The following is a 26,700-nucleotide window of genomic DNA, read 5'->3' on the forward strand; positions in this document are numbered from 1 at the left end:
AAGCAAAATCAATCACAACCAAATATCAACAAAAGCATAATCAATATATCCACTGATTCTGAGAGCACAAAATAATTGAAAAAAAAAAAAACGGAATTCATTGACAGTTTAGAGAAATCTTTAATCTGATGGAACCTCAAGTCAAAAAATTTCCTCAATAACTAATAATTCTCAAGTCACTTAATTCCAATGAATTCCACATAAGCACACTATGAATCCCTATTATGATAACAAAATAAAAGAAAAAAAGTATTAAAACTTTTCTGAAAGAGATGAAATAAACCCATGCATGAATATAACAAAAAAATAAATGAAGAAATAAAGCTTCAGATTCATGTGTTGATGGATACCTCAGATTCCCATAGCAAATTATTATACATATATCTAAAGCCCGGTTAACTGTTCCTCGCTGTGCAAAATGAAGTGGCACTTTTACCCTTTCTGTTTCACTCAATTACAAGTTCGCCATTCTTCCACTCGCTTCTTACGCGACCCTTTTTTTTAGTCTGATGGTGGTGTTTTAGAATAGAAGAGACTGGAGCAGTGGAAGGCGATAATATACTGTTGGAATCGGGAGAGTCTGCATTTTGTTTGGATTGATCTTGAAAGCTTCGCTATCGAAGGTATTGTTTCCCAAATTTTTATGTTTTTTCGTTTTGATTGGATTTTTTGTTGTTCTGTTCTGATTCGGGTTATTGATTGTGGGTTTCGGAAATTGGGAATTGAGTTATGTTGGGTTGGGTTGTGTTGTGGTTGGGGCCTTGATTTTGTTTGATTAGCTTTTACGGTTAGGGTTACTGAATTGGGGGTTTTCTTGGGTGATTGAATTTGACTTCTAATTTTAGAGTTTCGATTCCGAGTTTGCTGAAAAGCTGGGAATTGAGTTTTGTCGCTGTGCTGTGTTTATGCTTAAATGAAGAGTTGGCTAATATGATTAATTGAAATGGTAATTGAAGTGAAGTTTTGTAATATGGCAGTGTCCTTTTTTTTTTTTGTTGGATAATAATATGGTAGTCTCCCTTCTACCCATATATATCAGTATATGTGTTCGATCTCTTTCACCAAAGAGTCTAAATAGCAACATGTAATGGTGATGTCTGTTCTTAAAATAAGAAATAGAAGAATGAGTAAACATGTCCTGCAGGAAAATGCAATTGATTGAGAGTATTTGGTTGACATTTGGGATTTCGAGTTATGGATTTGATGTAAGGTTTTTGATTTTGATGGTAGATCGTTGGGATAAGAAAAAGAAGAGGAGAGATTGAAGATTTTGGTCGACTTTTGGAGGAAGGTTTGGGTTTGTCTTCGAAGAGGTTGCTGGGTTTTCGAAGAGTTGTGTGTTTAATTTGGGTATATCTTTGGTAACATGAAAGAAAATGTCAAAATTGTTTGAACTTTAAACATTTAGTATTGAAAAAGATAAAATTTGAAAGGAAGCTATTTCTGCAATTTTGGTTTTAGTTTTGAGTTTAGGATCATTTTCTGGACTTTGCCCTCAAACTAAATCTGTGAATTTCAACTGGTGAGTTTTCTCTCCAAACTATTTTGCCCCTTTGATTAGTAAAAATATATTCTCTTTTACTTCTCCACTTTCTTCACATTAAAAGTATGTGATCATGTATCTAACTTTGTTAGTTTTCATTGAAAGTATATTTACCTCCAGTTAGGTGGATATTGATAAAAATATGACATAAGCATTTCAATGATTTCATGTTGTGTTAAATTCTGGGATAAAGAATTCTGGATCATCGGAACTTCATGTGCCACTATAGCTTGCAGACACGCTTGGCAACTGAGTCTATTTTATCACTGGTCAAAATGGGGTTTCAGATGCCAAAATCAAAGTATAAAACTTTAGAGCAGAATTACATATTCTTGCCAGAGCTGCGCATCGACAAGCGAAACTCATAAAGAGCTTCAGGGTCATTTCCTCATATCTTTAATATCATAGTTATCTTAGGATTGAAGAACAGCAGACTTAATGAAAACCTATCTATACTGACATTCCAATTTAATAGAGTTTGTCTGTCTTTAACTACGAGTTTATTGGTCTACATTTGTCACTGTATTATAGATGATGAATAAAAATTCGAATAATGATACTATATTTGTTTTTGTGTTTGAGGTAGAGCTGTGAATGAATAAATCAAAGTTCAAATGTGAATAAGAAGATCTCAGTAAATTCTACGCCTTGAAAAGCCTACTTCTCTCAATTGTGAATAAAGAGACATTCTGCTTATTCTTTACTTTTGGGTTTAGGGTTGAATAGAGTAAATTGAGAAAAGCATGTACAACAACTGTACTTTTTGTTAATGTATTACCTGTTGTTGCTGTTTAGGGATGTTGAAAAGTACCTAAACTTTGAGAAGTTATAACTAGAGAAAGACCTGAAATACATAAGTTTAATGATTATTCAATGTCTTTGTATTTGAAGCAAGTGAAGCTTGCAAAAATCCAAAAAGCAAATTACTTTGTTAACTGGGGACAACAATAGAGAATGAATCATAGTAGCTAAAAATTTTTCTTTTTCGATATAATTAGGATAGACATGTCTGGTTTATTACTTTTTTTCACAACCGCCATATAACTTTTGGTTTCTGGTTTCTCTTCCTTTTACCAAGACATATTTTCATATATTTATGTGCAGCTACAACGTATAAGTAATTCTACTGTCGGAGTCTTCTACGTCAGTTGCTTTCTTAGTTGATTAACATACATTCTGCTATGTAATGTTATAAGATCAATTGTATTATCATCTATTAAAGCAATTCCTCTTTTCAACAACCTCCACCAATAACTTTAGCTAAATAAACTTCAATTATCCCAATAACATTAGCTAAATAAACTTCAATTATCCCAATAACATATAACAGTAATTCCCGCAGCAAAGTGCGGGCAAGTTTGCTAGTTTACAATATACTAAAGCTCAGTTGCCCCCGTTTCCTGTTCATCACTGTTCACAAAGTGGAGTGACGCTTTTGCCCTTATTTTTCTCTGATTTACGGGATGCCATCGTTCTATAATCAAGTCAAATACACGTAGATTTCGTTCGTGGTTTCTGGAGGAAGTACAGTCGGTCGAAACAGAGAGAGCGAGAAAGAGACCGAGAGAGAGAAAGAAACCGAGAGAGAGAGAGACCGAGAGAGAGTGGTGATTTCATTTTGCTGCGAGGGGAAAGAAGATCTGTGTCGAATCTGTCTGCAAGATTCAGATCGGTGGAGAGAAAGCGTTTTGTATCGAAGGTATTGTTTCCCAGATTTCTATGTTTTTTTTTCGTTTTTGTTGGGTTTTTGTTTTCTCTTTTGATTCATGTTATTGACTCTGGGTTTCGGAAATTGGGAATTGAGTTTGATTGTGTTGAGTTTGATTAGCTTCTACGGTTAGGGTTACTGAATTGGGGTTTTTTTTTGGGCGATTGAATTTGATTCTGTAATTTCAGAGTTTTGATTCTGAGTTTGTTCTGTTTATACTTTATTTAAGAGTTGGCTAAGATTTAGTATCTGCCGAGGCCTTTAAGTATTGTAATAGCAATATAATTTTTTTTCCAAATGTGGTTCAGTGCTGTGTTCAAATGGTAGAAGAAGAAGAGGAGTAATAGATATGAGTTTAGTTTGGAGAGTAGGGATTGCAGGTTCGGAAATTTGTGTTTTTTGCTGTTGTGTTCTTCTTCTTTTAGTTTTGTTTGTTCTGGGGTTAGAGATATAGGTATTTGAGTGGAATGGTTTTATCAATTTTGGTAACTTAAGAACTTTTTTTATCAACTTTGGTGTTATATGACTATCATAATGAGAACGTATAGGGATGTGATTGTGGGATTATATATATATATATATATATATATATATATATATATATATATGATATTATAAGCAGCAGCAGCATATTAATTGTTACTACTGTGAGAAGCAAAGATTTTCACTATCTGCAATCTACAGTGTGTCAAAACTTTTATTAGGAATGTGTTTCGAAAGAGGCAATCTTTGTCAAGTTTAGTCATGTTACATGTTATTCATTCAAGTCACGTCTTCTAAGTTGAATTTGAGTTTAGGTTTTGGTTTCTCCAATTTTGGTTATAGTTTTTAGGATCATGTTGATGGTTGATTGAAAAAATTAGAAGATAGAGATTTCAGTTTTTTTTTTTTTTTTTTGGTTTAAAATTTTTTGATTGCTTTTATGTTTTTTTTTTTTCTTTCTGGTTGGTCAGTTTGAATATCTACTGTATATACGTGAGCGCTGGAAACAGAGTATTAGAAATTTCAAAGAAAATTACGGATTTGGAAAGAAAGATTGCATTAAGTTTCATTAAACAAAATAATCTGATACGATTGGATGGCTGTATAGCAATCTAATTAACAAAATAAATAGAAGTTATTTGGCTGTTCTTGGACATTGTTTGTTAATGTTTAGAGATATTGTGCAGTTTTGTTCAAAGTCTACAAATGGCTATGTAACAATGTGATGACTAAATGATGATCTCTTGGTTGTGTTTTTTTGGCAGCTTAAGGATTAATTTTCAAATTTGACTTAGTGTGAAAATGTTCAAATGGATAAACCTAGGAAAGGATAGGTTGCTATATAGAGTTGGATGATCTCATATTCTCATTGACTAATCATGTGATACTAATCTTAAAACAATTGGATTGGTCTTATTAATCTGTGATTAAAGATTGAGTTTCAAATAGGTGAAGGTTTACCTTAACTATCAGGCTAGAATCGCAGCTGAAGCAATTATTCTGAGGTGCTAAATTTTGAGTTGTACACTTACACTGTAAATACACATCTAAGAATATTGAGAGGGGAAAACTAAGAACATTAACTTAATGGTTGTAAAGTTCAGGGGCATAATCACCACCTGTGAAGGTAATTGGTGCATACATAATTAATTCTTTACATTTTTCAGTCAACAATAATGTACTTCAGTTTATTTTTGTTTGTTTAGTTTCGATGTAATGTATGTATAGCTTAGCATTAGAAACAGAGTATTGGAAACTTCAAAGAAACTTATGGATCAGGAAAGAAACATCTCATTAACTTCCATTAAATAAAATAATCTGATATTTAAACAAAATTAAATAAAAATTATTTGGCTGTTCTTGGATATCGTTTGTCAATGTTTAGAAATACTGTGCATTTTGTTCAAAGTCTACAAATGGCCGGTTACGTTACAACATCATTACTAAATGATAATATTTTGGTCGTTTTTTAAACTTTAGTTGATTTAATTTGGAGGAGGTTGAAGGTCTGTTTTACCTATGTTTTTTTTTTTTTTTTTGGTGCTCGAATGGTGATAGGTTTTTTGGTTTTCAGTCCCTAGGTTCTATGCAAAGGAGTATCTGGGTTGTTTTTTTGGCACTGCTCCTGATTCTGTTATTTGGTGTTGGTTCAGCATTCTGTTTTTATCCAGGTATGGCATTTTTTTATAGAAATTGTTTGGCTGTTGAAATATAATTGTAACTGTTTGTTTTGTGTTCAGAAGGTGTTTCTTGATTGGCGATTAAAATAAAGTGTATGTTTTGCTGGGGGTTGTGTGGCTGTAGTTTATGTAATGTTTTATTTTCTTCTTCATTCTGTAAATTTGATGTTGTGATTTATTGTAAACAGATGGTTTATTTATGCAATGTTGTTTTCAATATTGTTTAACCAATGCGACATGTTTTTGTTTTGTTGTGCAGATATTGGGAGTAGTGAGGTATCTGAATTTGAAAGTGTTTTGAATTCAGGTATGGATGTTTAGCTGATGTTATTAATGAGATTCAAAAATTGTGTATGCGTTCTGTGATTTGATTATTGTTTTTGAGTGAAGCTAGATAATTTAATAACGCTGCATGACGTGATACTTTATTGTAAATAGACTGTCTGCTTACACATTATTGTTATTATCAAGTTGATTTACAGATTATTATTATGAAGGATAATGATCTAACCTGTTAATTGAATTATATACTTGATTGCAGTGATGGCGCCGAAAAGTGTGCTAAGAGGAACAAAAAGGTTGTTAAAACAGTGTGCTACTGAAAGTCATGAAACTAGAGAGGCAATTGAGCAGAGAAGGCCTAAATCTAATCGTGTCTCTCTTGACGGAGATCAGTGTGATCAAGTTAAATCAGATAGATGGAAAACAAGTGGGTATATTTTATGTGCTTTAAACTGTTGATCTATCTAAACAGTTTTAGGAAAATTTTTGGTTTGTTTAGAAATGTAAACTGATTTATATTGTTTGATTTTTTGTAATAGTGTGTCACGCTGCACAAATTCCTGAAGCATCAAATGAATGTGAGAATGTCAATGGATTTGAACACTCTGAGGAACTATTTCGAGGTGACGATCAAAATATTACAGAAGGTAAATTTTTTAGATAATTTAATATACAAACTCAATTTTAGTAATAGGTTTGTTATATTGTGTCTGAGATCGATATTTATTGTTCCTATTGTTTGCTTTCCGCATATCAATAGATTTTGTTCTTTTTATTTATCTTGATTAAATCAAATTTTATTTTGTGTGGTGCTGTCGTATACTAATGTTTTCGTATTTGTTTGTTTGCAACAATTGTCTACTGTTTGTTCGGCATTCAGTTTAAATAATTTGCAATTTGGAATATCTAGATATGACACTGTCATAGTTGTTTCCATATATTTTGTGTGTTTTGGTAGTCTTCTTCTGTTTTGTTGCAGAAAGAAAAATCAAGCTATCTGCTTTTGCAGTATTGTCTTTATCATTTGTTGAAAATGAGTCATCCATTTACATGTAAATAAGCTGTAGATAGTCTGGTACTAAATGTTCTGTAAATATTTTCATATTGATTTTCAGTTAGTTACTATAGACAAAAGTTTAGTGATTTATAAATACAGCTGTAAATATAGACAAACTAAGAGCACTAACCTGATCTGTTTTTCTCTCTCTCAATGTTTTTAAATTTGCAGTCTGCATCCTAATTTAGAAGAAACCTAACCACAGGCATATTAAATTTGCAGTCTGCATCCTAATTTAGATGATCCTGATATTGTTTATATTCGCTATATTTGCTTAAGTTGCTAACATTCTTATGATGATTTCATTTAAATGTTTATTTAACTAACTCTAATTTCCCCATCTATTTTTTTTTTTCGCGTTTTATTTTCGTTGCTAAGAAATGAAAAAAAAATATGATGAGTTAATTGGAAATAAGAACAGGGGTTTATTTTTGATTGAAAATTATTGTTTATTTATACCTGAAAATACAATAGTAGATGTTATTCTCTATTTAAATGAATCTCAGTGTCTTTAATAAAGGTCAAACTTGATTACCCAAAAAGGTTGGTGCCTTAGAATTTCCAGTAGTTTACAATCACCCACAACGCTCTATATGGTCTTATAGAATAGCCAGTGTAGTAAATCCAATTCGATGCTTCATTTGCCATTGTTGAAGGATGAGATTGGGAAGTTGTGGTTGAACTGCCCTTTTGAGCTATTTAAAGAATTTTGAACAAAGTCATAGTTTGTTTAGGAATGAGAATGGTTTATTGTGATTGTTGCTGGTAACATCTGGTAAATATGAGATAAGTATTTGAAGTATTAACTGGTTTATGTTTTTGAATACAGTTATCCCTCAAGAAGCTGCTTGGACAGCAATGGATTACGCTGAAGGTCATGATAGTGAAAGCGAAATGCAACAAATGGATAATTGTGACAATGTTACTGCAGTTAGTCAATATGGACATCATCAAGTTAGATCAGAGAGATGGAGAGAATGTAAGTTTTAGACTTTGAGCAACATTGATCTCAACAAATAATATTAGCACAATGTATCATTCATTTACAATTTCAAATTAATTAAGCACTGGTTAAATTTTGCTTATAGTGTGTAGGTTAAGAATAACAAATAAGAACCAGATTTCATCGACTTCTGAATGTGGGAATGCCAATGCAACTGTGAACCAAAATTTTCTTCTTCGTCAAAACTTGCATGCTAATAATGGAGGTACAACTGGTAAGTTCAACAAGTGATTTACCCAGAAGAAGATTAGATAATATGTGTATAATCTCACTCTTTGTTTTTGTGAGTTTTACATGTAGATGACTAGATGTATTGCTGGATTTAAATGGAAATGATCACTCCCAATTTCTGCAGACTCATGATATGAGTCTGAAAGTTTTTCCAAGTATTGATGATGTAATTATACTTTGAATAAGTAGTTTGACCAACTGTTTTCAAACATCATCCACAGGTGAATGCTCACATTCATTTGGTCAAGCATCATATCAAAGAAGCAAGCAAGGTGAATTCTCTGATTTTTTTTTTTTTTTCCTTTGTACTGTTTTGAAAAAATAGTTATAATCGTATGAATTGTTTACCAAAGAGAAAAATTCTGATTGCAGGATTAATCGTGAAATACGAAGATTCAGGTGATAACACTTATACATGTGATCATTGCAATGCATCTTTTTGGTTTGGAGAAGCTCTTAAGAGATCATCTTCAAATGCGCCTCTTATTTATACAAATTGTTGCAAAAAAGGTGAAATTGCAATTCGACAATCAAAACCAACACCAACTTTTCTTGAAACATTATTGAATCCAAATAATGGTCCAGAAAGCAAGCTTTTTAGAGAAAATATCAGAGTCTATAATTCAATGTTTTCTTTTACATCAATGGGAGCAACAATTGATCGTAAAATAAACATTGGAACAGGTCCTTATGTTTTTAAAATTAGTGGCCAAGTACACTATTTAATGGGTTCGTTATTACCTTCTGATGGAGAATGTCCTAAATATGCTCAATTATACATATATGATACAAAAAATGAAGTTTCGAATCGTATTAATGTTATTGACCCTACTCATATTAATAATAATATTAAACCAGATATTGTTAGAGGACTCATTAAAATGTTTGATGAAACCAATGAATTAGTGAAAGAATTCCGAACAATGAGAGATAAATTTGAAGATGAATCTTTAGTTTCATTAAATATGACTATACTCAATCGTCAACCTACTGACAGTAAGCAATATGAAGAACCGACAACTGAAGAAATTGGTGGCTTAATAGTAGGCGATATTGGAGAACATAATTCAAATAAGGATATTATTATTGAATCAAACAATGGACATTTACAACGTATCTCTAAAATACATCCAAAATATATGTCATTACAATATCCAATACTTTTTCCGTATGGTGAAGATGGATATACACTAAATTTGGTAATTCGTCAAATTACGGGAAATTCTACAAAAAAAAGACAAAGAATGTCGATGCGAGCTTATATTACATATCAGATTCAAGATAGAAATAATGTAATAAGTACTTTATTAAAAGGTGGACGATTATTTCAACAATTTTTAGTTGATGCTTATGCAACTGTTGAAGAAAATCGATTGGATTGGATTAGAAAAAATCAAAAGAATTTTCGAAGTGAAGCTTATAAAGATATTTATACTGCATCTTTAGCTGGAATTAAAAAAGGGGCTGACTTAGGACAAAAAATTATTTTACCTAGCTCTCACACTGGAAGTCCTAGAGATATGATCAATAATTATCAAGATGCCATGGCAATTTGCAGACGATATGGTAATCCTGATTTATTTATAACTTTTACTTGCAATGTTAAATGGCCCGAAATAGAAAGATACTTCAAAAACAAATCTGAGCATAAAGTTGAAGATAGACCTGACATAATTGCAAGAATATTTAACATAAAATTACAAAATATGATTGCTCATATTAAATCTGGTGAACCTTTCGGACAAATTGATGCAAATGTTTGCACAGTAGAATTTCAAAAAAGAGGACTTCCTCATGCTCATATGTTATTTTGGTTAAAAAAAGATTATAAATGTTATACAGCAACTGATATAGATTCAATTATTTCAGCTAAATTACCAGATAAAGATAATAATCCAGAACTTTATGAAATCGTTAGTCAATTTATGATTCATGGACCCTGTGGACAAATAAATTCAAAATCTCCTTGCATGAAAAATGGAAAATGTTCCAAATTTTTTCCAAAACCATATAATACAAATACTACGTTTGAAGCAAATACACCTCCAATATACAGACGTCGTGATGATCACACAAAATTCATAGTAAAAAACAATGTACATATTGGAAATAATTTTGTTGTACCTTATAATCCAAATTTATTATTAAAATATAAGGCTCATATTAATGTTGAATCATGTTCTCAATCCATGTTAATAAAATATTTATTTAAATACATTAATAAAGGCCCAGATCGAGCTCGAGTTCTACTAAATCAAAATTTAAATGATGAGATAACAACTTATCTAAATTGTCGTTATTTAACTCCTCATGAATCTGTATGGAGATTATTTGAATATTCAATTCATTCTCGGCATCCTGCTGTTCAACATTTACAAATTCATTTGCCTTCACAACAAAATATTGTTTTTAATGAATTCCAATCTCTTGAATCAATAATAAAAGAAAAAAGTGGAGAAGATACTACGCTTACAGGATGGTTTAAAGCAAATTTAATGTACTCAGATGCATCTGAACTAACTTATACGGAATTTCCAACTAAATTTGTTTGGGACGATCGTAAAAAATGTTGGACACGTAGAAAACAATACGAAACTATCGGTCGAATAGCACATGTACATCCTGCATTAGGTGAATTATATTTTATGAGAATGTTATTAAATATTCAAAAAGGTTGCCAAAATTATGATTCAATAAAAACAATTAATGGTATTACATATACTTTTTATCAAGAAGCTTGCCGAGTTTTAGGTTTATTAGACGATGATAATGAATGGATTGAAGCATTAACAGATTCTTTACATACTGCAACAGCTTTTGAAATTCGTGAACTTTTTGTCACAATTATTCTATTTTGTGATGTTGCAAATCCTGAGATGTTATTAAATTCACATTGGTCAAATATGTGTGACGATATTTTGCATAAAGCTAGAATTCAACTCGGAAATCCAAATCTAATTCTATCAGAAACATAATTAAAAAATCAATTACTATTTGAATTAGAACAAATATTCAATAAATCATCAAGTTCGTTAAAACATCATCGATTGCCAATGCCCAGTACAGATAAAATATTAGAATTAAATAACAAATTATTAAGAGAAGAACTAGATTATGATTGTCTTCAATTAAAACGTGAGCATACAAATTTAGTAGCTCAATTAAATACATGTCAAAAAATTGTGTACGATGAAGTTATTAAAGGAATTGAAGAAAAAACATCTAATATTTTTTTTGTTCATGGTCATGGAGGAACTGGTAAAACATTTTTATGGCATACAATAATAAGTAAATTACGATCTGAAGGAAAAATTGTTTTAGCTGTTGCTTCATTTGGAATAGCTTCATTACTACTTCCAAATGGTAGAACTGCTCATTCTCGATTTAAAATACCTTTGACAATTAATAATTTATCGATATGTCCAATAAAAAAAGGTACACATCTTGCAAAATTAATTGAGAAAACAGAATTAATTATTTGGGACGAAGCTCCAATGTCTAATAAACATTGTTTTGAAGCATTAGATAAATCTTTACGTGACATCTTATCAAATCCAAATGATATGCAAATTAACAAACCATTTGGCGGTAAACCTATTTTATTAGGTGGAGATTTCAGACAAATTTTACCCGTTATTACAGGAGGAACTAAAGAACAAATAATTGAAGCTTCATTAAATAGTTCATATCTTTGGCCATCATTTAAAATATTTCATCTAACAGAGAATATGAGGTTATCAAAAAAAAATCTAACTGACAAAGATAAAACAAATATTTCAACTTTTGCAAATTGGTTATTGCAAATAGGAGAAGGTCGTATATGTTCAATTAACGATGAAAATGATAGAGATGCATCTTGGGTTGAAATTCCAAATGATATACTCATTCATACTTATACAAATCCGATAGAAGCAATTTTTCTAGCAACTTATTCAAATTTTAACATTAATTACAATAATTTTAACTATCTAAGAGAACGTGCAATTGTTACACCGTGAAATGCCACAGTTCGAGATATAAATGATTATGCTATTAATCTATTGCCAGGTGACAAAACAACTTATTTAAGTGCTGATAGTATCTTATTGAATTCCGGAAATAATGAAAATATGAATCTATTATATCCAATAGAATTTTTGAATAAGCTTGAATTTAACGGATTACCATCACATGAATTAACTTTAAAAATTGGAATGCCTATCATGTTACTAAGAAATTTAAATCAAATGTCTGGTTTATGCAATGGTACAAGATTAATAATAACACAATTATTTGATCGACTAATAGAAGCAAAAATATTAACAGGAAACAACATAGGTCAAAAATTTTTTATACCTAGAATTGTTCTTATTGCATCTGAAAACAAATGGCCATTTATTTTTAAAAGACGACAATTTCCAATAAGACCATGTTATGCTATGACTATCAACAAAAGTCAAGGTCAGTCACTAAATCAAGTGGGCATATATTTACCTGAACCTGTTTTTACACATGGACAATTATATGTAGCGCTCTCAAGAGTTACATCAAGAAATGGGTTAAAAATTTTAATAAACAATAACAACGATATGCCAAATAAATACACTAAAAATATTGTTTACAAAGATGTGTTACAAAATTTATAAATAGAAACAAGACAAACAAAAAATTTATCTATTCATTTGAAATTCTTATACCAAACGAAAGTTTGATATATTTTCGTTTGATATATGCCTTTCAATTAGGAAAGCCTCCATTAAGCTTAACATCTACTGTTGCGATATCGCCAAAAACTGGGTAAAATTTGGTTCTCATAGAATCACTTGATTTAATCAATCTTTTGATTCTCTCTTATTCTATTATATATGTGTGTTTTGCTGACACTTTATTCATGTCTTGAATTTAATGGTTAACCAATTGGTTTTCTTTTTTATACAGATTAATTTGGTTCCCATCAAACCAATTGAAGGCCAGACGACCAGAACCAGCAGCCTTCGAAATAAGGTATGTATCTATCTTTCATTCTTTTTATTCTGGAATTTTGCTGAAATTATGAAGAAAATTGTGATTCAAGTAAACCAATCGGTCTAGCTAAATAGTATTTATATATGCAGTCAATTCTTACTTAAAGATTTAGAAAACAAAACTGTATCTGTTAATTCAAACATCAATGGCTAAATGCATACAATAGTTCATCAATTTCGTACAAGTGAAGACAGAGAAAGTTTTGATCAATTTGCTACTACTTTATCTCTCATCTGTTTTGAGGCATTTAATTGTGTGTGGAGCTGTGTTTGGTTAGTGGCTTAGTGAAGGAATACGAAAAAATGAAATCTTGATTATGGGTTTTCATTTAATTCTGATAACATGTACTATAGCAATGGAAAAGAAATTTATTTGTGGCTTAGAACATCTGTGATTTTGCATGTTCTGCTTTCTGTAATTCTGCAACATCTATGACCACAAGTTTCTCTTACATGCATAAAACAGAGCTGTAGAACTCCTTTTACAACTAAAACAGTTCAGAACATGTGATATACACTGTTCAAATGAAATTGCAGTAGTTATGGGATTGCTCATTCCAGAACATGTGATATTTCTCATCACTTCCAATTAAAGAGGGAGCTGTAAGGTCATTAAAAATCAGTGTCTAAAATTTATGGAAGTTGGCATGGGTTTTATCATCTGGATCAATGGTTGAAAGTTAGCAAAGCTATATGTTGCAGATGAGAGTTCATCAACTTAAACAAGTTTTTTCTGAGTTCATTTTTCTTGAAAACCCCACCATCCTCTCAGCAGTATTACATCGCTGGAAATCAAGCATGAGAATATAGAAACTAATGGTCTTTGTCTGAAAAAAATTCAGCAAAGGCATTAAGAGTTGTATCCTGAAGGCTGAAATATAGAGGAAAACAAAAAATGGAGAAATTATATGTATGTATGTATCAACTGTGGTTTTGGAATTCACAGCTCTGTTTGGTGAGTTAAACCAACTGTGGTTTTGGAATTCACAGCAAGCTAGGGTCACCCTTCATGCATAAATACTAACAGTTTGTCCTTATATATACATTCTGACTTCAATAGGTTAAAGCAGTTTCAAACAAAATGGGAATTGGATTTTTTGAAATTAGTCATCAACCGAAAGAAAGCATTCAAAACATATCAATGATACCCCAGGGTATTGTTTGTTTCTCTTATAATTCATATATATGCTCAGGGGATCATTTCTTTTCAATTACTTTGTATTAGAATTACTGACAACCAATTGCTTATATATGTTCAGCGAAGATATGAGATTGCTAATAATTACATGCCAAAGTTTGGCTTGCTTGGACATGATTTCGTATTCAGGACTTACACAGTACAGGCAAGATAACTTCTTTCATAATTTTGCATTTCATTCTTTTTTTAACTAGCTAAATTCATACTCCACCTACCTTCCAGCATGGTTGTTCTTCTAAAATGCCACACTAGGGAAGAGTCTTTTCAGGACTATGAGTCCAATTCCAGTTCCTTTGATGCTAAAACGATTCAAACAGTTCGCAGGGATATATCAAAACATGCATGAGGTACAAGTGCATGTGACTACTTCATTTAGTTTTACATCAATTCTTTTGTTCTGTATAATAAATTTAATATCTACTTATTGAGTTTAGTTCAGTTTAGCAACTCAGCAAGAGAGACACAGTTGTGCTCACATGAGGAAGAGCTGCGTGTCATGCGTGGGTATGTCTTCTTACCAAGCATTGTTACTTCCATATTTATCTGTTAATCATTTTCCTGTGATTACTTACCTTATATGCTATTCTCTAATTGTACATTGTTAGAACAGATCAAGGGCTTGCAATATATCATACAACAAGAAACCATTCCATTTAGAATAACCTTACACAAATCAAACATCTTGAAAACACATGTAGAGACATCATTGCTAATGTTGCTGCACAAGCCCAGATTCAAGAATCAATGGCTTAGATAAACAAAGAGGTTCTTCAAGACCAAGATTAAAGTAAGTGGACTTTTATCACTTGCATGTTTTTCAACAATCTCTTGATAATTTATATATTGTATGCTGATCATCTTCACAATCATCTGATGTAACTTATTAGTGGTGATTTGGATTGAGAAAGGATAGAGCAAAAGTCAAAACTTCGAAGATCAAGGACAAAATAATGTTAACTGCGAAGAGGCTGCAGCTGCAGGTACATATCATTATTTAACAATCTATGTTCAATTCAACTTGACATTTGATTTGAAATCTCAACCTCCTTTGGTCAAAAAACAATCAAAATAGCCTGTTGATGTATTCTTTCTTATTTAAAAGTTTGTCTACAATTAAAATTGATTAATTAAAATGTCAAATGTGATGGATTCTTCTCTAATGTGCTTCGTTATTGCTGTGTTGGATGCTTCATTATTGCTGTGTTACACGCTGCACTTATTGACACCATTTTTTTTTTATGTTTTTTTTTTACAGATTGGGGTTAAACATGAATACTTCTACTTTGGATGGAAGATTAACTAATCTTGATGAGGTACGAAGTCTATGTTTATCTTTTAATCTAATATTAAATCGTTGTATATTAGGTTCAACCTAGCTGTAAAAATAATATTTTGACTTTTTTCGTACTACTGAAATAATTTTTTTGTATTGACAATTTGTGTATTCAGTTTTTATATGTCTTCCTTTTTTCCTGAATTCCAATACCCATCTTTTGCAGATCATAAGTTGTAATATATAGGACCACTACATGTTTTCTACAACCGTATGTGCTTGATTGCTATGGCAAGGCAAACGGGGCCAACTAGGACTACAACTGTTCCCAAGTAAGAAAAAACAAATCAACATACAGAAATTTACGATTTAACTATGTGACACAATGTGTAGTTGGCAGATTTTGTACCACACATGTATTTCCACCTAACTTTGAATTGGAATGTATAAAAGAACTATTTAGCTATATGATGCATCAATGTTTGTAACCACTCTCTTATAATGGATGAATAAGATACCCGCTGCATCGTGGGGGCATCATTTTTTATGTGATGTCATTAGAATTTGCTTCTTTGATATATGTCAATCTACTTGCTAGAACATTGTAATTTCTGCATTAAACGATTTTGTTTTTGAAATTCAGTTACTTCAATCTTAGGACAGCTGCTACAACATGTCTATCCGTTTATTTTAGCATCCTCTGCTCCCTGCAATACTTGATGCTGTCATAGTATGCTATGATATAATCTCATTGTAAACTGCAGTAATGTAAACCAAACAATTTTAGACAGCATTGTGTTCAAGAATCAAATCCTTTTCAGTGACAACAACAAATCCCGCGGCAAAAGCGCGGGCACCATTACTAGTGATATCTCAGCTTCCTCTATATGGACCTGCAACAAAAAATCAATGAAACACCCAAAAATTCAAAATCACGAAATATCCCCAATTCTTAAATCCCACCACATACCGAAATCTCAAAGCTTTACTTGCCAAAAACAAACTTGTAATCCATGATATCCACCAATCGTAATTGCCAGAAGCCCATAACACAACAGCTAACTCTGGGAGTGCTGTCCAGCGAATTGACGATCGCGCAAATTAAGGTCGAGCGACACCGTCAGAGACTCGAACGAGCTGTCGAAAATGGTCCGAATTGAGGCAAGGATTGGTTTGGATAAAGAGGGATGTGAGGGAGGGTGTTGAGGGCGACTGGGCAAGAAGAGGAGTAAGGGAGGAGGACGATGAAGATAAAAGAGGGGTCTGTCTCCCGAATTTTATCTTTATACCGGGTTTAAAATAGCGCTTTGGAATGCCGCGCTTTGGAAAAGAATTTTATTTTGAAACTTGAAAGCCGTGTTTTAAGAAACGCGCGCTACTCTAAGATTTAAGTGAAAAACTCCCTCCTGAAAAATTTTGGTCACTAAACCAAAATCACACCTTAAAAAGTCTAAAAACATTAGTGACCAAATATGATTGGTCACTAATACTAAAACTTTTGGTCATTAAAAATTGAATGATGGGTGGGTAAATGAATTTAATTAGTCATAAAAGTGTTAGTGACCAACATATAGTAGTGGTCACTAATTCAATAGCATTTGTGACAAACATTGATGTGGTCACTGACAATTTGGTCACTAATGCCGGATTTTGTTGTAGTGCTTGACATCTACCACTGTGGTTGGCAGAAGATTATCCATTAAGGTCCACTTGCTGGCCCTTAGAATGACTTTGCCTCAGCGCGTGCACATCGTTCTGGCGCAGCGCCTCGCCGGACCATATCTCGCTGATGAGACTTAGGCCAAGTGCACTCGGCAAGCGCCGCTTCCTCGACGGGAATTTAGAGATTAGCTCCGCGTAGTCATCTCTTGCCAGAAAAGCGTTCGCGAAAATGTTCCTTGCGAAACATTCGCGGTCGTGCGGCCTCGCGGACGTTCGCTAATCTCTGGCGTCCTTCGCGAACTCGCTTCGCAGCTATCTCCTTCGCGATCACTCGCTGATGTCTCCGCTTCCTTCGCGACACATAACTCTCTTTTTGTGTTTTTTTTTTTTTTTTTTTTTTTTAAACTAACGAAAAGAAAGATGTAAACTGAAAATTGGCAAAGAATTAAAAGCAAAGAAAGAAGCTAGCGGCAATTCGTTTGGCTAACCTCTAGAATGTCGCGGGGGAGGCCATCTATGCTTCACTCCAAGCTCTGATGTATCAAAATTCATAGCACAAAAACCTCTCTTGTCAGAGCTTGTAGGAGAGCAACAAAGACACTTCGCGTCAAAGACTTGGAAGAAATTTGGCTCGTAGAAGGAGTAATATTGCCCCCCAAGTATCTTTGTTGCTTGGCAAAGCATGATCTTCAATTGCAATTTTGGAGATGAAGGTGTCCCAAGATCGGCTCTGTCGCCAACTACCATGTCATAGAACATGGTGTCTCTAGAATAAGCCACAAATTGGCTTTTGTATTTGACCACTTGTTGGTCTGAATTCTCATGATCAAGAGCCTCAAAGAACTTGAACTCTTGCATATGATTTTTGGAACCAATAATTAAATTGTAATTCTCATCATACTCATCATATATTGGCTCTGTGTTGAGATCATATTTAGAATCACCAAAGAGTGGTGAATTGATCTCTTCTTCAAAGATAGGCATATCTAATATTTGTTTGCCTCCATTTTCTTTCCAGACATCATATTGAGACGCCTCTATGGACTGTATAGTATCATCATATATAAATTTCTTTTGCAAGAAATTTGAAGTTGAATAATTGTAAACAAGAGCTAACTTGTACTGGTGATACTCAAACTTACAGTCGCGAAGGACAAACTGGCCACTAGAATAATTACTCTGGCCATTCTTGCAAAGTGGGTTGCAGATGTATCCTTCACATATATCAAAGCCACCGCTTGGCCTTGAAGCACTGATGAAGAAATTCAACTTGAATTGATTAATAAAGCCACAGATTGGCTTCCCAAGACCACAACTTAATTGATAATTAAGTTGGCCATGATTGTGGCCACCTTCACCATGACGTCCAGTAGCAAGGTCAAGGCTTGATTGATAATAGTAAGGTGGGTCATGCCTTAATTGATAATTAAGTGGACCATGCTCTTGTTCCTTTGCATGGCCATGACGTCCAATAGCAGAGTCATAATTAAATTGATCATGCATCTGCTGTTGGTTATCAAAGGAGTGAATCTGTGCAATATCTTGTCCCCCATGCATCTGATCAGTAGCCACATATTTGGCCTGATCAGTGGAGAAATCACATATTTGCTTTGAGACAATTATATTGTCAGAAGAACAATCTCGTGGATCATCTTCTCCATGCACAGCCTCTGTGTAAGGCTGTGACTCACCAGTGAGACCCTTGAATTGATTGCCACCTATAGGCAATTCAGTCTCAGAAACAACCTCCTCGCGTGCTGATTCTTAATTGCGCAAGGTCGCGAACTCCGATGAGGTCTGCTTGTTTTGGTTCGGGATGGCCTCCATGGCTTGCTTTTGTCGCTTGGTATCCTCAATCCGTTGGGCGATATGCTCGTCTAGTTCGCGTATGAGCTGGTCTGTTTTCGCGGTTTCCCTGTCAAAGTCAGCAGCTATCTTCTTGCGATGATTTTCAATATTTACCATGATGATCGCGAACCTTACCTCGGAGGTCGCTCCCTCTGGAATAGGCTTCGGAACGAAAGCCTCTCTTGTCGTAGTGTCGTCAATGGTGGCAACATTGGTCATCATTTCACTTTAGGAGTTCCTTCGGTAAAGATATTCCCCTAGCATCCCAATGATGGTGAACACAAAAGACTCTAGCGTGGTCCCACTGGGCGTGCCAAAATGTTTGACGTGAAAATCCTGTGTAGTACAAACTGTCTCTTTTGCTGATGTGATTGCGCAAGCGTGCCAGCACCGTGGGGTGCAGTCGTCGAAGAATCCATTGACCTGACTTCTTGATCAAACGATGTGGACGAGGAGAGCACCAACCTCGTCACAAGGTTCTTTTCTTGCCTTTCGGAAAAGGACTTTTCGCCTTACTGGTAAGGACTTTGGTTGTGATCTCTTGCGTTCACCGAATCGATACTTAGTGTTGTAGACTAAGCAGAGCAATCACTGGGAAGTTAGAGAAAGCACAGGTTTTGCTAAAGCGTGACTTTAGCTTCGCTGGGGTTGCGAGGGCGTTACCCTTGCTTCGCTGGTAGTATCGGTGGCAATAGCACTAACAGTCGTCTCTTGGAGAGACTAGGACTGGAAGCACGGTTGCCGGGTTGGTTTGGTGGCGCTGACAGTCGGCTCTCGAGGAGACTGGGACTGGAACGTGGTCACCGGTAAGAGAGGTTGCTCCGGGGAGACTTGGGTAATCGTAGAGATTAATTGGAGAGTTTTTGCCGCTGTTGTATCGTCTTTAGCCTCTATATATAGGCTACTGCTGTAGATTCACCTTCCAAATAGGAATGTAATACTATATTTTAGGCCACAGTTATTGGCCTTGAATCAAATCAAAACTCTTAATAGTTTTGATAACTATCGTAAGCAATAATAGATTGACTCTGTCGTAGCAATCTTCTAGGCAAAGTTAATTACCTTTTGGAGTACTAGACGTAATCTTCTTGGTCGCGAGCTGTTGGATATGCACGTCTTATATGCCTTCGCGAAGACTTTGTAGCTCCATGCAATTATATATATATATATATATATATATATGTCTTCTTGTTGACGTTCAGCTTAATTAAATGGGCAAGCATTGATTGCTTGATTGGCTGCAAATATCAGATGGCCTGGCCCATGCATGAGCAAGGATAATTGCTTGATTGGCTGCAATCTTTAATTGCATGATATATATTCCTTGTTGATTTGTAAGCAAGGATAATTATACCCTTCCTATCCTGCTCAATCTCCAGCAATCTTTTGGGTGCAATATATGTGGGTCCCTTGATATTTCCCTCTCATGCATGACACATTTTTCTTTCCTTAATTATTGTCTCACCATGCCCTAATTGCATGGGAAGTATATATACATGCCAACTTGACCTTCGCGAGCCAACCAACTCGTCCGCGCTCGCATCCTTGATTATATCTTCGCGAGGACTCTTTAATTGCAATATATACCTTCAACTGCAAGTCCACGCCATTTATTCCTTAATCAATAAGAGCCCCTGCTTTTACGTCCACAACCTTCCCTCCTGCTCAATCTTGGTAAGCAAACCAACTATCCTTAATTATCAAATATTTGATAATTACTAGTTGATCAAGGAATATTCAGATTTGCTTCAAGATTGCTTGGCCTCCAAGTAGGCTTTATTTAGCCTCTAAATAATATATTCCGAACTTGTAGGAAATATATCGCTTGGGCCACGGATATTGGCCCGGATTTCTTCGAGTCTCCCTTATCGGGAAAAAATGTTAATTTTGAGTTCAAACAGGTGTAATTGCCGTGAATATATGTAGGTCTTAACATTGTAACCCTGAACTAGGGCTGTCAACTCTGACACGACCCGATAACACTACTCGAAACCCGCACGAAATAAAACGGGTTGAACCCGCACGATTAAAAAGCGGGTCAGCCGTGGGTCAACCCGCCATGACCCATTTAATAAATGGATCGGTCACGGGTCAACCCGCCAACACGAAGTGAACCCGTATAACCTGATTATGTTATACTTCTTCTTGAAATTTTGGACGTTGGGAGTATTTGATCATAGGATTAGACAATTTGAAATATTTTGCTTTATAATTATTGGATTTAATTATTTATGAATATATAATTATTTATATTATTCGTCTTGTAGAGTTTTTAGTGAATTTAATTAATTTATGCATTTTTTTTTTAGAAAATTACACAGTAGCACCTGACCAAATATATAAACACAGAAAACCCACCTTCAATTTATTTTATACAAATAAGGACACAAGCTCAGGTCCAAAACCAAATGTAACTGGGCCTGGCTTCGAATTATGTTACAAAATGACTAAAATGTTCAGTTTTTATTAAAATTTACGCTTATGCCACTGCCACAATCCAACGACCTAAGCCTGAAATCCCAAAACACAAAACGCAAAAAAGCCCAAACGTGAATTTCTCTCCAGCGACGGATCTGGCTTGAAGCAGTAGCACTGCAAAATCTTCAGTAGCACTCAGCTTGATTCCGGAATCGACCTGCGCCTCTCTCTCCAATCTGAATCGCGCCGGCGGCGACGATGCGCTCACCATTCACGAAGACGATGGCGACGGATCTAGCTTGAATCTCCGAAGCAGTAGCACTGCAAAAAAATCTCCAGTAGCACTCAAATTGATTCCGGAATCGACCTTCGCCTCTTATTCTAATCTGAATCGCGCCGGCGACGACGATGCGCTCACCATTCACGAAGACGACGGCGACGATCTGATGGGCTTCGTGACCGTGAATTCCGGTCAGTACCGCTTTTCTAATTTCGAGTTTCTTGGGGTTTTCGCTTAATTATCTGAGTATTGTAAGATTAGTTATTTCTTGGAAATGAATCGAAGTTAATTTGACAATTTACTGGCACCGACTTGAGAAAATTTTCTGGATTCCTTTCAGTTAGGGTTTAAAGATTTCTGGTCTAATTGTTTTCATAGTTGACGGTAGTTTCAGTTGGTTCTTGGATGTGGAAATCACTATGGCTAATTATACAATTGACTGACATAACCTTGAAAATTTTCAGAAAACGTTAAGGATTGTGCCGTTTGAAGCAGTAGCACTCAGTTTGGAGTGTGGGGAAGCAGTAGCACTCAGTTTGGAGTGTTAGGAAGCAGTAGCACTCAGGGGAAGCAGTAGCACTCAGTCAGAAACCCTAAAATCTCTGACGGATCCAAAACGCACTGCAAGAGATCCGAAGCAGTAGCACTCTGCTTGAATCTGGCTCCAATGGAGGTTGATAAGGTAAGCTCTTACTCAAATTTTGCTGCCTTAATTTATGTGTCTTCGAAAGTAGTAGTAGAATCGATTGAAATCAGTTCTTGAAATAATGGATTATAAAGAATCAAAGCTTTAGTACAAACTAGTCACAGGATTTTGCTTCAGTTTTTGTAATATTGTTTCATTGGGCTGCCGTTGATTTGTTGTCCTTGGATGTTTAATTTCATCTTTTAAGGATGTATCTGTCAAACAATATTCTGTCAATAACTTAGATGTAATTTGTTATAAAATAGAAAATTACACAGTGCATATAACTACGATATGTGCTACTGTGTTCAATTGAAGTTTGTTTCTGCAGTGCATTATTGCTATGTGCTACTGTGTTAAATTGAAGTTTGTTTCTGCAGTGCATTATTGCTATGTGCTACTGTGTTTATTTGAAGTTTATTTCTGCTGTTTATTATTGCTATGTGCTACTGTGTTCAATTGAAGTTTCTTTGTGCAATTTATTTTATGTGCTACTGTGTGCAGTTTCTTGTATTTGTGAAATTTATTTGAAGGTTTTGGTTTTTTGTTAATCAAAGGTTTTGTAGTTTACTTTGTTTATAATTCAAATTGGCTACTCTGTGTAGGTGCAAAAGGGTGATGATACAAGGAATAATCACACAAAACCGGTGAGAAGAAAAGCTCTGGCATGTAGGATAAAGTTTCCAAGTACTAGAGTAAAGAGACAAAAGCATAAAGAAGTGGAACAAGATAGGGAAGAAGAGGAGGATGAAGAAAATGAGGAAGCTGAGGATGAAAAAGACAAAGAAGAACAAGACGGGGTAGAACCGGATAATGAAGAAGAGGAGGAGGAAGAAGAAAAGAATGATGGAGCAAGGAACAATGGCAAAGACCAGAAACAATCATATTGCCAATACAGGTGCAATATGATTGCCTTCCATGATGTGCTTCATAAAGTGTATGAGCAACTCAATCGTGAAGAAAAGATGAGATTGAAAGCTGAGTTGAAGAAGACGCCATTTTGGAACTTGATTGAAGCTTATGACAAGGGATTGATGACTAAGAACACAACTGCAAAATCAGATCGAGAGATGCATAGGTTAGTGCAATGCTACAAGCCGGCTTTGAAGAAATTTAAGTTTGGAAACAAGTTGGCAGAAATAAGTGTATCGGATGTGCACTACATTTTGGGTTTGCCAAACCAAAAATCAGCTCTCACGGTGCCAAACCCAATAGATGATCCTAAGAAGCCGACTGATCATCCTCTTGTTCAAAGGTTCTTTGCAAATGACCGAAGGATAAAAAAAGCAAGAATCATGAGCTGTATTGATGAGCAGTTAAGGGAAAAAGCTCCTGGGTGGATAGAGAACATGACAAAGTTGCTGCTACTGCATCTGTTCATCACACTACTGTTTGCAAGCTCGGGGTCTACCTTAGGATGGAGCTTTGTGAAATGCATCACTGATATTGAGACAATGAGGAGATATAACTGGGCAAGAGCTGTTAGAGACTATTTGTTATTGTGTTTGCAAGCTGCCACAACGGGAAAAGCAAGGCAAATCAGTGGGTGTGTAGCATTAATCCCGGTAAGTCACTACTGCTACTGCTACTCCTATTGCTACTGTATAGTTAAATTATGTGTTACTTATATCTGTTTTGTTTTTGTTATAGTATTGGATATGCGAGAGGAGTACTATGCTTGTTGAAATTAAAGGCAGAGAAGCAATGACTCCAGGGTGCGTCAAGTGGAGTCTCCCTCAATTCACAAAAGAATTGCAGAAAATGCAAGTTGATGACATAGAGGTGATGGATACGCTACTGTCTGCTACTATATATGGTTATGATACTGTGCAATATGCTACTAACTTGAAAAATATTTTATTGCAGATTGATAATGCAGTTGCCGACAACAATAGAAGCAAACATGGCAAGGAAAACAGTGACAATGACTTTGAGAACCCTCCATCAAAGCATGCTGCTACTGCACAGGCAAAGGGGCAGAAAAGACAAAGAGAAGAAAAGAAGGCCACAGTAGCTGCCAAAAACCCAGCCAAAAAGCGGGTGGCCGAAAAGAGAGCAAAAAGTAAAGAAAATAAGATCTCGAATGAGGGTGCTACTGCACCAGCTGAAAAGGAAAAACGTAGAAATGAAGAAGAGACAGCTGATAATGAATCAGAAGGTTTCGAAGATGAACATGAAGACATGACATTAAGAGATTGGGTAACTACAATGAAAAATTACATTTATAGCAGCTACGTGTACATTTTTACTAAAATCATCTTTGCTTTGTTTTTTAGGTGGATATGAACAGCATGAATTTTGCGAAAAAGATTGACGAGAATAAAGGAGAGGAAGGAATGCAAACAAAAACCACAAGTGGAGTAAATGTCAATGACATAGATTTGGGTGCAACTGAGGAAGAAGAGGTAAATAAATTTAAGTTTCTCGGTTTATGCAGATTTCTTTTGGTCTACTTCACTTTGGATCTTTACCTTGTTTTGATGTAATTTGATTGGTAATAATGTGATACTGCATTATTTTCTAATTTTTTTGAATTATCATTTTCTTTTGGTTAAGGATGTTGCGGATGGTATTAGAGATGACTTTAGCTTTGACACTGGATTTGGGGGGCAGGAAAATGAAACAAACTTTGTCGATCAGGATCGGGATGGAACTGAAGGAGCAGAACCAGATCAAATGCAAAGGAATGAAAAAGCTGCTACTGAGGTCGATCATGATCGGGATGGAACTGACGGAGGAGAACCAGATCGAATGGAAAGGAATGAAAGAGCTGCCACTGAGGCTGATGATGTTGAAAGGAATAGAAAAGCTGCTACTGAGGCTGATGATGTTGAAAGGAACAGAAAAGCTGCTACTGAGGCCGATGCAAATTTTATGGATCAAACCCTGAAAAGTATTATAGAAGAGATTGTGAATGAAGCTGCAAGGAAAGAAAAAGCTGCTACTGAGGCCAATGAAGCTGCAAGGAAAGAAAAAGATGCTACTGAGGCTGGTGCAAATATTGCTGATCAAATCTTGCACAACATTGTAGAAGAGATTGTGAATGAAGAGTACAAGAGCAGGTATGATTTGCATTTATATGGTATGATTGTGAATGAACAGATTTGTATGTATCTCTATTATTTTATTATTAAGCTTATTTTTTTGTTTTATATGGTTTGCATTTATATTGATTCATGTTGTGTGGATTGCAATGCTGGTTGTTTTGATGTTGGAATATAGAAAGTTCATAATTGGGTGAGGTTGTATGCTACTGTGTGCAGGAATGATCCAGTTTGGTTCGATGAATGGGAAGCCTTGTTGCAAAGTGAGTACGATGAATTTGGCTATCCAAGCACTGATGAAGAGCAGATCAATACAGTGGAGCATTGGCAAGATGTAGCAATGCTGAAACAAGATATGGCGGGAAGTGCTATCGAGAGCTGCATAAGGAAGCAAGCTTATATAGAGAGATTGTGGGATGAAAAAGAAGAAGTGTCAAAAAAATACAAAAAGTTGAAGACAAAGTTGAAGAAGAAGCAAGAAGAGCTTAGAAAATGGAGAAACAAATGCAAACAACTAATGATGATAGTGCAAAGGGTAGAAAAAGATGAAGAGGCCAATGAAGATGTTGCTGCTCCTACTGCTCCTCCTGCTGTTGCTGCTCCTGCTGCTGTTCTCGCTCATGCTACTGCTCCTGCTACTGTTCCTGCTCATTCTACTGCTCCTGCTGCTGTTCCTGCTCATGCTACTGCTCCATCAAATGAACCAAGGACACGATCAGCGATAAAGAGAATCAAAGAAAGAACCGATCGGAAAGAGAAGCAACTAGAAGGTTTTGAGGTGCAGAAACCATCGAAGAAACAGAGGAAGAAGAGCAATTAAAGGACTTAACAAACATATTAGTAGTCTATTTTGGTGCACCAATCGTATGGGATTCGGTGTTAAGTCAGTCATCCAAATTAGTATATATTTGTAGATTTGGTGTTGGTATATATTTGTATATATTTTCATTTTTTGTGTATAATCGTATGGGATTCGGTGTTAGTATATATTTTCATGTGCAAAAGATAGGGATATGTTTGTAGATTTGCTATTGCCTATCATTTTTTGATCTTTCAACAAGTAGGATGGGAAGGGGATCAAAATCTTGAATTGCAAAGGTTCTTAAAAGGTTGAAATTGATTCAGATTTTCTAAGCCAAACCAAAATTTAATGTTAGGTTGGTGTGATATTTTCTTGGGGAATTGTAATGTTGGAAGGCATTTGATTGTGGTTTTCGGGTTTGGTGACCAAACATAAAATGAAAAAGATTGAATATACACGGAGGCAGAAGATTGAACATAAAACAAGGCAGCGTGCCGCTGC

General features: G+C 34.9%; 3 protein-coding genes and 1 long non-coding RNA gene across 4 annotated transcripts; all 4 read left to right on the top strand.

Moving 5' to 3' along the window:
* The first annotated feature begins 385 nt into the window (after positions 1–385).
* On the top strand, positions 386–1,569 carry LOC121050937. The gene is made up of 2 exons (XR_005804438.1): positions 386–623; positions 1,231–1,569. It is a non-coding gene; the product is annotated as an uncharacterized LOC121050937 (long non-coding RNA).
* A 1,490-nt stretch (positions 1,570–3,059) lies between these two features.
* On the top strand, positions 3,060–16,038 carry LOC112181990. The gene is made up of 17 exons (XM_040512873.1): positions 3,060–3,242; positions 5,308–5,404; positions 5,673–5,720; positions 5,955–6,122; positions 6,235–6,342; positions 7,582–7,731; positions 7,841–7,969; positions 8,208–8,253; positions 8,359–8,385; positions 12,904–12,969; positions 14,249–14,332; positions 14,410–14,534; positions 14,632–14,691; positions 14,798–14,974; positions 15,075–15,167; positions 15,443–15,500; positions 15,687–16,038. The coding sequence occupies exons 2-12, from the start codon at positions 5,320–5,322 to the stop codon at positions 14,531–14,533; spliced, it is 1,035 nt and encodes a 344-aa protein (XP_040368807.1). The 5' UTR covers positions 3,060–3,242; positions 5,308–5,319; the 3' UTR covers position 14,534; positions 14,632–14,691; positions 14,798–14,974; positions 15,075–15,167; positions 15,443–15,500; positions 15,687–16,038.
* Positions 12,096–12,875, top strand: LOC112181991 (ATP-dependent DNA helicase PIF1-like). Its single transcript, XM_024320414.2, has one exon. It carries the CDS (start codon positions 12,096–12,098, stop codon positions 12,609–12,611), a length of 516 nt encoding a protein of 171 aa, XP_024176182.1. The 3' UTR covers positions 12,612–12,875.
* A 7,170-nt stretch (positions 16,039–23,208) lies between the features above and the next one.
* Positions 23,209–26,389, top strand: LOC112164052 (uncharacterized abhydrolase domain-containing protein DDB_G0269086-like). The gene is made up of 6 exons (XM_024300298.2): positions 23,209–23,918; positions 24,004–24,135; positions 24,220–24,552; positions 24,630–24,758; positions 24,910–25,415; positions 25,617–26,389. The coding sequence occupies exons 1-6, from the start codon at positions 23,259–23,261 to the stop codon at positions 26,215–26,217; spliced, it is 2,361 nt and encodes a 786-aa protein (XP_024156066.1). The 5' UTR covers positions 23,209–23,258; the 3' UTR covers positions 26,218–26,389.
* Positions 26,390–26,700: the final 311 nt, after the last annotated feature.

This window comes from Rosa chinensis, chromosome 1 (assembly GCF_002994745.2).
Source record: "Rosa chinensis cultivar Old Blush chromosome 1, RchiOBHm-V2, whole genome shotgun sequence".
Classification (NCBI taxonomy): Eukaryota; Viridiplantae; Streptophyta; class Magnoliopsida; order Rosales; family Rosaceae; genus Rosa; species Rosa chinensis.

Coding starts and splice junctions, on each gene's coding strand:
- LOC112181990 (XM_040512873.1), top strand. CDS start 5,320: ATGCAAAGGAGTATCTGGGTTGTTTTTTTGGCACTGCTCCTGATTCTG. Junction 5,405..5,672: donor AGCATTCTGTTTTTATCCAG/GTATGGCATTTT, acceptor TTTGTTGTGCAG/ATATTGGGAGTAGTGAGGTA. Junction 8,386..12,903: donor CGTGAAATACGAAGATTCAG/GTGATAACACTT, acceptor TTTTTTATACAG/ATTAATTTGGTTCCCATCAA.
- LOC112181991 (XM_024320414.2), top strand. CDS start 12,096: ATGAATCTATTATATCCAATAGAATTTTTGAATAAGCTTGAATTTAAC.
- LOC112164052 (XM_024300298.2), top strand. CDS start 23,259: ATGATTGCCTTCCATGATGTGCTTCATAAAGTGTATGAGCAACTCAAT. Junction 24,136..24,219: donor TGCAAGTTGATGACATAGAG/GTGATGGATACG, acceptor ATTTTATTGCAG/ATTGATAATGCAGTTGCCGA. Junction 24,553..24,629: donor ACATGACATTAAGAGATTGG/GTAACTACAATG, acceptor TTTGTTTTTTAG/GTGGATATGAACAGCATGAA.